General features: G+C 42.4%; 1 protein-coding gene across 1 annotated transcript; it reads left to right on the forward strand.

The window, feature by feature from the left end:
- The first annotated feature begins 110 nt into the window (after positions 1–110).
- Positions 111–9,768, forward strand: heatr3 (HEAT repeat containing 3). Its single transcript, XM_062444236.1, has 15 exons — positions 111–345; positions 728–900; positions 3,371–3,458; positions 3,801–3,901; positions 4,237–4,346; positions 5,104–5,244; positions 5,527–5,822; positions 7,145–7,235; positions 7,490–7,644; positions 7,947–8,029; positions 8,173–8,309; positions 8,511–8,599; positions 8,938–9,081; positions 9,172–9,348; positions 9,632–9,768. The coding sequence occupies exons 1-15, from the start codon at positions 202–204 to the stop codon at positions 9,743–9,745; spliced, it is 2,043 nt and encodes a 680-aa protein (XP_062300220.1). The 5' UTR covers positions 111–201; the 3' UTR covers positions 9,746–9,768.
- Positions 9,769–10,329: the final 561 nt, after the last annotated feature.

The raw sequence follows: 10,329 nt of genomic DNA on the forward strand, positions 1-10,329 counted from the left end.
AATATCCATACGGATTGCATAGGGATGTGTTTTGCGACATATTTTTCTGCTTTCCGTTAGCAACCACCGCTTTACGGCAGGTATCTTCCACATGGCCCTGACCGGGCTTGAGTGTGTTAGAGGTTTGATCGTAGAGTCACAGTGAGTACAAGAGGAGAAAACTACACGCTTATGCGCCGCAGCCTCTGAACAAAGACTGAAATGGGGAAAAGTAAAACCACTAAGTTCAAGCGTCCGCAGTTCAACACGGTCGGTTTGCCGGTGAATGCTGTGAAGGAAGTAGACGCTGAGGAAGAAGAGCACGACGATGATGATGATTGTCCAGCTGCGGAGTTGTTGGAGAAAGTATGAGCACAGTCCAGTCCTGTTTTATCACATGACTTCATGTTTAAGATGTCGCTGTATAAACATCCCTGCATGTTTAAATGGTTAATAAGTATTGAATATGGATCTATAGCTTCATATTTATCTCAGTAGAGAAAACTTGATCTAATGTTTTGTTTATATATGTGTCAAAAGTCTTTATTTTGGCATTCATGTTAAGAATGATTGCTCATAGCTACTTAACATGTGTCAGTTTAAAGTGACATGTGTCTTAAAGCCAGATTGAACTCCTTATTACTGGTGCCAAAGGAGTGCAGCTGGGGACTGATTGAATAGTTTGACCACACTGCACAATGTCAGAGGTCAGATTCATGTGTTTAATTTCATCTTCTTCCTTCCGCAGTTGCAGAGTCCCAGTGCAGACGTGCGAGAGTTTGCATGTGCCAGCATTTCTCGGGTGGTGCAGCAGAGCCAAACCATCCCAGGCTTCCTGCAGAGGGATGCTGTGAGGCGCCTCGGGCCCATGCTTTTGGACAGCAGCCTGTCTGTGAGGGAGACCGCCACCGGAGCACTCAGGTGAGTCAGTAGTAGAGTGATAGAGCTGTGAGCTGCACCAACAGAACCCTGTTTCCCCCAAAAGTGTCTGTTGGCTCAGATGATCTTGGCCTTCAGGTGCTTTCAGGAAAACAGCAGGATAGCAATCACTCAGCAGGTCACCATGTGAAAGGGAATATATAAAAAATGGCCAGGTTTGTCCAGTGAAGGTGAGGCTCAGTGGGCTGAAACATCCACATTTTAAATCTTTAGTTGCAACACTCCTCACAAATCTCTATTGAGGGTTCTTAAATAGACACTAGACACCAACATATACAGACTTCCACAGTAGAAAGTTTGACTTGTCAAAACAGAAAATACGCAGATGGATCTTATACCGTTAACAATGGCCCTGCTCCATTCAACGCATCCCATGTTATGTGCAAGCATGCAGGATAGTTGGCAAAGCTCTTAGGGATGCAGCACATTACTAGTTAATGCACCGAGGCTTTTCCTGCAATGACATATCAAAACATCTGCTGAAAAAGGTTACCCTCTAATGTAAAGTGAGAGAAATGATTCAGTATAGTGCTACTTTTCGGTTTATAGTTTTTTAGCTTAATGTTGATATTTCCAAAGGTCGTGAGTATATTTACAGTATACACAGTTAGTGTTCTTTGATAAAGGCCTGTTGAGGGATCAAGGTAGAATCAACTATCTGCCAAATTAGAACTCCCTGCACAGTCCAGTGAGTGCCACTAGCTGATCCAGCATATTAGCCTGTGGTGAAGGTGTGAAGTCCTGTTTAAAGGTACCCTGTGGAGATTTTGGCGACGTACATATTACATGCTGAAGTGGCCTAAATCTGTTTTAAATCTGATAGGATTGTTTTTCCTGCAAGTGTAGACAAAGCAGATTTTTTTAACATCAGATCCGGGCTACTTGAGATCCGATTCATATCTGATGTCTGGCTGTGCGACTGCTGACTGAACAGTCAGATCGGAATTCATGTACCGACGAATAATCTCAACATCTGCCAGCACAGCCGTGACGTCAATGTTTACGATTTGACTGCTGCACAAATTACACTTTTGTCGTTCTTGTACGCATGCAGCCCAGCTTTTTATTCCACGTCACTTCCAAACATAATTGTGAACCGTCAACACAAAAAGTCCAGTAATGTGAGCACAGCCTTTGAAGAGCTGTAAATCAATGGGGCTGTGTTTTTACAAGTGAGCCTCTGTTTGGTTTTTTTAATACCTTGCACGCAGTTACACGAGTTTCAGTTCTGCTGGTCGACTGTTGATGGTGGTGATGTGCCAGAAAACGTGGTCATGTGCCAACAAAACCATTAAAGAACAAGAGCGGGATGTAGGACACATTTTGTAGTAATGGTTATAATAAACAGTAAAAAGTACTAAAATCTGGTTCATATAACTTAGGTCTCAGGCTTTGACCCTCTGCACACCCACACAGGTGTTTTCAGTTAACCTGAATGATCACACACACACACACCCCTACACACCTCTCACATGCCTCTGCTGTCCTGAGAAGTGTCTAATCAAGCATAGAAGTGAAAACACCTGTGAGTGTGTTCATTAACAAGTTTTATGTACAGTTTGGGCAGCTTACAAATGCTGGCACACACAACACAATATGTTTTCTATTAGGATTTACTGATGCCAAACCATGTATGTGTTACCAGTCTATTAGACTTCCCATTGTTTTTGTTTACTTGCTGCACAAGCTATGTGTTACATCTGGATATCCTATTGGATATTTATTTTATTTTATTTTTTTACAAGAAATGAGAAGGTTAAAGGAAAAGTTGCAGCAGAAATATCCTGTAGTTAAAGATTATGAACAGAGGATTAGAGTGGAGGGAAAAGCTTTGGTTCCAATAAGAGGCAGAGCTCATTACTTCAATCAGTTAAGTTTTTTCATGTGGGATATTTCTGCTTTTGTTTCCACTATAATTAAGATAACATTTAGTGTGGGTTTATATAGCATTATATCTATAATGAAGTGTTTGTCATATTAATTCTACAGGGGGCGCCATGCTCCAGTTAAAGGTATAGCTGCAAGAAGAGAGAAGGTGCTGGGAAGTGTTCCTGATTTTAATGGCACGTTTTATTAGCGTCTCATGACATAATGTGCACACGTATACACTTATTTGTGTTTATCTGTGTTCTCTTGTGAGGGGAACCTGACACATTCCTATGCTACATGTCCCTCTCTATTATTTTTTAGTGTTTAATATTTATAGTTTTAAACTCCCCCGAAAACCAAAGAACTTCACCAGCGATGATGATATTCTGAATTGTTTCTAGCATCATCTTCTTCAGTCAACACTTGTTTTAATGTCCAACTTTAATATTGTCCTCCAGCAAACCTTAAATGTAGTTCCACGTATTGGATATATTTAATACAACAGTTGCTCACAGTGTGTATCCAGGCTCTCTCTGTCTCTCTCACACTGACTGATGAGCGTGTATCTCCTTCTCCCTGACAGAAATCTGAGTGCATGTGGAGGTCAGGAGGTGTGCGAGGACATGGTGAAGCACGACGTCATGACTCCTCTGACAGCCCTGCTTAAAGAGGTGAGACTCCACCGCTGCTTTTAGCTCACCCCATCACTTCAATTCCTCCTCATCAGCAGCTGCTCCAGCAGGGCCGACCGTAGCCTCAGTAATGAGGTTTCCCTCCAGACCGAAAGATATTCACGATATGTAAATTAGCTCACCCCCGACCTGTGGACGAAGCTGGAAGTTGAAACATGGGGATCGTGTACTTTTACAGATTTTTACTAGTCGGATGCACAATATGTTTCTACACAAACAAATCGCGCCAGTTTACATTTTGAAATTTTTTCCATGGGTGTTCGCCAAAGTTCCAACCTGTTATGCTTTCATCTGAACACAGTCTCATTTTTTTCTTTCCAGTGCTGTGCTGGCTTTGAGAGCGCTGCAGTACAGATGAATGACCAGAAGAATGCAGTGGAGGATGTAGCCAATGAGGCTGTGAACCTGCTGTGGAATCTATGGTGAGCCAAGAGGTCTTGCAGGCCGATTGACACCACTGTGTTTTTAACCTTTTACTGTGTTTATCAAAGGATAGTTTGCTGCACACTGGTTCTCTGTAATACCATCCTGCAACTGTTGCCTACTTGGCAGCTCATGAAGCTATAAGGTGTAAATAAAAAAGAAAAAAAAGAAGATACATTGGCTATAGCTGTGGAAGAAGCAGAGAACAATCCTTATATACTTTAATCCTCAAATGTCTGTTACTGATCTTAAATCATAGTTATTGACCTTAAGATGACGCACAATGTTTCTCTATGTGTATTCATCTCTGGTATCACACCCCTCATCCTGACAGTGAAAGCAGCAACCAGGCACTGACTGTGTTCAACAAATCAGGTCTTCTCGATGTGGTCGTCCAGTGTCTGGACAGACACCCGTGCAACGTGGAACTGGCCATATCTGCTGGTAGGTTTTTTTTTTTTAATAAGGGTGTTGAGTGCATATGTCCATTTACAGTCTCCTTCAATTTTGTCCAATTATCAGGACGAAGAGTTCTCGTTCTCCTGGTACTGCTCCTGTTGACATAAAAGTGATTTTACCCCCAAGCAGTACTGACAGTCACATCCTCACCAGTGCCAAATTGTATATACATAGCTGTTAACTTCACCACTGGGTCAGTTCAGTAGGCAGGTAAGACTCCAGGAAGTCACTGCCATCCCTTCGGACAGAACCAGGCTAGCTTTTTCCTACCGTTTCAAGTCTTTATGCTAAGCTAAGTTAACAGGCTGCTTACAGTAGCTTTGTGTTCATGGTACAGACATGAGAGCGGGATCAATCTTTGCATCTAAGAAATAAACTAAACAACCCTATCAAAATGTCTTAACTGTTCGAGTCCAAAAGATAACAGAGGCTCACATGGATATTGTGTGGATTTATGAAAATTGGGTGTTCTTAAACACGATGTGTGACGTTAGAAACCTTTTCGGTGTGATGACAATGTGTAAATGGAGCTGACACCCCAAGCACTGTAATTAGGGCGATCACACAAATTACCTACGAGGTGCGAACTGACATTGACATTACATGTGTCCCATCATATCTATTACTATCATCACTTTCAGTAATACTGATAATAACTCATTTGGTTTCTCAAGTTTCTGAGATGCCAGCATTTGAGATTGAGTCTTTTTTTTTTTCTTTCCTCCTTTCTGTGTTGTCCCAGCCCACTGTCTGCACACTGTGACCGAGGATAACCCAGAGCTGCTGTGTAGCATGAACACTGCTGTGCTCGGAGCCCTGGAGACTTCGCTGTTGTCATCTCAGCCCGGCATGGCACACACTCTCCTCAGGACACTGGCTGCAGGTACAATTTGTCACTTTGTCATGCCCCCATTTTTTTTCTCCTAAATTGTACAAAAACTGAAACTTGGCACCATTACAAATGTTGAAAGTGACATTTAAATAGTTGAAAAAGTATAATCCGAGAAAATGTCATTTTTTTCTTTTCTTTATTGAGCTTTATGTAAGTTGTCAAAGCTGCAGCACCCAGACAAACAGATCAAACACTGCAGCTGATGAATGCTTCAGTTGTAATAATTATAATAATCCTGCTTAAGCCCTAATTCAGCCTGCTGTGTCACCTCAGGCACACTGTGGAACGTGAAGGGAAGCCTTCCTGCCGCCCGCCAGGCGCAGACCCTCAGCGCCGTGGTAGCCACCTTGTCACAGTGCCTGGATCTGGACGCAGGCACGCTGATCCCTGAACTCAGACAAGCAGAGGAGGCGCGCCACAGAAACGCACCAGCTGCGACAGACATGGAGGACCAGGCGGCAGTCGAGCTGGTTGTAGAGGAGATGGACGAGGAGGAGGCGGAAGCACCTAAACACAAGAAGAACGGGAAAGCAGCAAGAGTCGATAACGATTTCTCTGACCTCTTGCCTGTAAGTGGTACCCCCCCCCCCCCTTCCAGTACTAACACTCTCAGACAAGCATGCATGTCAAAAACAAGCCGAGGACAGTGAGAGATGGAGGCTTCGGCTGTTATGTCAGACCTGTCTGAACATTAACACCTTAACCTCCTATCAGTATTTCACAGATAAATGCTGGGTCAGATCATAACCAAGTCAGTATTTAAATCCAGCACTCTAGATGTCGCTTTATCTCAGTATGCATACAGTAAGCCCTTCTGGCCAAAGAGGTTGACCTGTGAATCACACTTGTCAGAGAGATTAAGAACCCATTTCCATTCTCCGCAGCACGTCTCCCTCATCAGCAGATTGCAGGAGGATAAAACAGATGTAAACTCGCACGCAAATCGAAACAAACTCAAGATCTCGGGACTATTTTCTGACAACCAATCTTAGAATTTGAGCGTTTCTGTGAATTATCTTTTTTTTTTTTTTTACATTTCTCTCAACAAATCAGCACTTAAAACGAGGACTCACGCAGGCTGTCAAGAGATTCTTAACGTCAGCTGTCTGCGCTGCTGAAGAAAATGCTGAACACTTAAAAATTAACACAGTGTATTCAACTGTCTGTAAGCAGGGTAATGTATGTATAAAAATTAAAGTGAAGAACAAAACTGAAGGTGCCCTAAACTCATATAAAATGACTAAAATGACAAAAATGTATTGCAACTGTATCTTTAAAAGAAATGAAGTATTAAATTCAGCAGCGTTAATAATAGCACCAATGGTGTGATATGTACAGCAGTTTGTTTTAAGGCGAGAATGTGATCCACTTCTGTATTTTGGCGGCTCGTGTTAATGCCAGGTGAAGGGGTGGCGCGTGAGTCATCCCGGAGCGCAAGCCAGACTGACAGAGCAGACAAACTGTCGGGTTTCGGCGGGAGCAGACTAGGGACATTCACCAGGGTTCAACTAGGGACCAGCTTCTGGCTTCCACCACGCTGACAGTCCCCAGCACTGACCTCGGCGAGACAGAGCTGTCCCTGTCGGCTCAGTCACAGCCAGAGCCTCAAGATTGCGGGTGACATTCCCGATGACGTTCCAAAATACCCTGTTATATTGTGGGTTACACAATGGGTTTTTTTTTTTTTTTTTAACAAGGCCAGCCATGCAAATCGGCAGGAGAGCAGCTAAACAGACACAGTCATAATAAGTAGGCTGACTAGATAGGAACAGTTTTCAAGCAGGTTTTTCACTCTAAAGAAATATCTTGTGTGTGGCGGGTAGCTGATAGCTGATAACAGTCGTCATTTTGGTAGGATGTTGACTCACATGGCTGGTTTGTTTTTGTCCAGAGGGGCAAGGAGGAGCTGAGGGAGGCAATGGCCTTGCTGACAGCCCAGCAAACGTCCTTAGAGATCATCGTCAACATGTGCTGCTCTGACGGTGAGTGTTGTGGGTACGGACAGCAGTGCTGACCCCGGGCACTTTTTTTTCCTATCGACATTATTTCCTGTGACACGGCCACCCAGCGCGCGTTTGTCTATCGTAAAAGCTATTATAGCAAAAAAAAGCATGAAAAGAGTTAATTTGAGCGCCTGGGAATGCCTTTTGTCACTCCGCATCAGTCAGTGTTCGACTTGAATCTGTGTCATGATGATCGCCCTGATCAAATCCTGCGTATGTGTGTGTCTGTTCAGACCCGTCCGACGACGAGTGGGAGGAGTCGTCGAGCAGCGATGAAAGTGAAATGGGTGCCGACGGCCTTTGTGACGGATTGTCCAATCTGATGTCTCCGCTGTGTTTGTCCGCTGAGGTTCACGGGGCCTTGATCAATCACAGCATCCCAGAAAAGGCAAATACCTCCCGGCTTCTTCAGTCACACCTCACCTCAGTCAAATAGTATTTGCAAGTAATCCTCAGTGGAGAAATCACATAAATAAAGCATCATCACAGTGTCAGAACGACAAGAATCTGAATGTAGTTCATTTTCATTTCAGTATACTTTACTATGCTTAGAATCTTAAAAATGGTTTAATTATGTGGTTAAGCCCACCCATTTACTTGTGCAAAGATCCCATTCACATGCATGACCTATGCTACCACACTGAATAGCATGAAGATGTTTCTAATATTTTTTTCCCCCCCTGATTAAAGGTCCTCAAAAAGACTCAGTTTCCCAAACAGGAAGCCATGGATGTGTGCCAGCAGAATCCCTCCTGGAAAAGCCTGATAAAAAAGTAACCCTATCAAAAATTCAAATTCAAATTCCCTGTCTGATCAAAAGTTTGTTAAAGGCCCTGTTCCATTTTGTATCGTCAATCTTCACTCTGAAGTTTAAAAAAAACAAAAACAACTTCTTTTCTTTCCTGCTTTGTTTCAGGATGCAGCGGGTACAGTCCCGGGCGCTGACGTGCCTCCACAGCATCCTCTCCACCATGGACGCTGAGTCTCTGGGAGGAGCGGCAGCCCTGCAGGAAGCAGCACAGCACTTGTCCACACTGGTTTTTGGCGCAGCAGGTCTCACATTTATGTCACAGCATTGTGAAGTAGCACATGAGTCACATTTAATATTTTCATGTGAAGAAAATGAAAGAAAATATCCGAATTGAAGTCATTTTGACTCTAGATTTTGAATCAAAGTTGTAATGAAAAGTGAAAAAAGTAAATACATTTTACCTTTTTAAATTTATTTTATTCACTTTTTTGTTTATTTTTCAGAGCTACCCAAAGATGAGGAGTTCCTAGAGGCTGTCATCAGTGCCATGCGATCTCTTCTACAGATGATTGCCTCTAAAAATATCCCCCAGGTACAGACTACATCACAGCTTTGTCCTCTGCATTTGGTGATTTTTAAACATTTCCCTTTCATGGGTAGTTTTTAAAATGAAGAGTTGCACTACTATACATTAATATTAGTATTAGGCTCAGTTGAAAATTGGTGGAACACCCCATTAACTTTGGTTCCACGTTTGTTGACAGTGAATAAATAGCGTCCTAAATAAATACAGAGGCAACACAGAAGCTAGACTTTGTATTCTTCTCAAAGTAAAAAAAAAAAACAGCTGCCAATTCACACCAAAACACAGCTGACGATGTTTATTTTGGACAGCTCAATATCAGCGCGGTTGGTTTTTGTTTTTGTTAGCACATGACCCCCCAGCAGCTGATGAGCCTGAGCGAAGCAGCCGCCCGCTGCGAGGTTGTCAGCGTGAGGGTCAATGCCGTCGCCATCCTGGGCATCACTGGCAGCACGTTAGCCAAAGAGAAGGGTACTGCTGAAACCCTTCAGGTATGATATTTTCCCTCTCCTCCTTTTTCTTCTTTTTGGAATATTTTTTTCTGCTTCTAATAATAAAGCTTGCCCCCCCCCTTCCCACAGGTGATTGGAAACGCTTTACTTCAAGTAGCCACAAAGGACGTGGACCTGGTTGTAAACGGAGAGGCCCTCGACGCCTTGTTTGACGTTTTCGCAGATGGAGACGAGGCGGAGGCGGCAGCTGAAAACATCCAGTTACTACCTGCACTGAAGGCACTTCAACCTGTCTTTAAGGCCAAGGTAGCACATTCATTTCTTTTCTGAATCCTGTTGTTTGTTTTTTTTTTGTTTCATCTGCCTTTAGTTATAAGAAATTCCTCCTTCTGAATAGTACTGCTTACTACGGCCTTATAAGTTTTAGGGAACAATAATCGTTTAGCAAATCTTTATTGTCCTCCTCGTTTTAAGAAAAAAAACCAAGATTCAGATATTCTCTCATTATCTTTCCAGCAGGTTATGAGATTTTTTTCAAAACTTTTTTTTAATAACATCATCTTTTTTCTTTCTTCTTTTCTTTTCCTAGATCCGTAAAGAAGGCAGAGGCAAGTACAGCCCTCAGCAGCTGTGCGTGTTAGACAACATCAAAGTCAACTTGAGAAGATTCATCGGTTATCTGGAGAAGGTGGTGAAGAAATGAGAACTGTCAGCGATCTGTTTGAACCGGTCCGCTTTGGAGAGATGGAGAGATATATCAGGGTCGTAAGAATGAGACAGAATATGGTTATGATACCATTAAGTATTTATTATGTTGGTAATAGATCATTTGTTATTGCTTGATTTCAATGTTTATATTCTCTAAATAATGATTTACTTAGTGATGTGAATGTGTATTTGCTGTGAAGAAAGACAGGGTGGAATCTATCATTTTTAGTTACTGCATGTTGCAGTACAGTTTTTTTTCTTCTCCTTCCTCAGTTCATATTCATCATTTAACACAAAATGGTTGTCACACTTGAATTTGTGTATTTCCACGTTCCAGGTATCATTAATAGATCTGGTGTGAAGAGCTGACACCAGATTTTAAAACCAATACCCTGTTTCTTACCCTGTATTTCAATGGTTATTTAAAATTGTACATTGCAGACACGTACAGGAAGCATTGTAGTCTCTACTACTTTACAAAAGGAGAAGATTTTGTTGTTATGAATATTGTGTAATCTAATCCTAAGGAAGAAAAAACAGGATTTCATTAATTCACTAAGATGAAAGGGTTTGTAAGCT

Source organism: Scomber scombrus, chromosome 1, assembly GCF_963691925.1.
Source record: "Scomber scombrus chromosome 1, fScoSco1.1, whole genome shotgun sequence".
Lineage (NCBI taxonomy): Eukaryota > Metazoa > Chordata > Actinopteri > Scombriformes > Scombridae > Scomber > Scomber scombrus.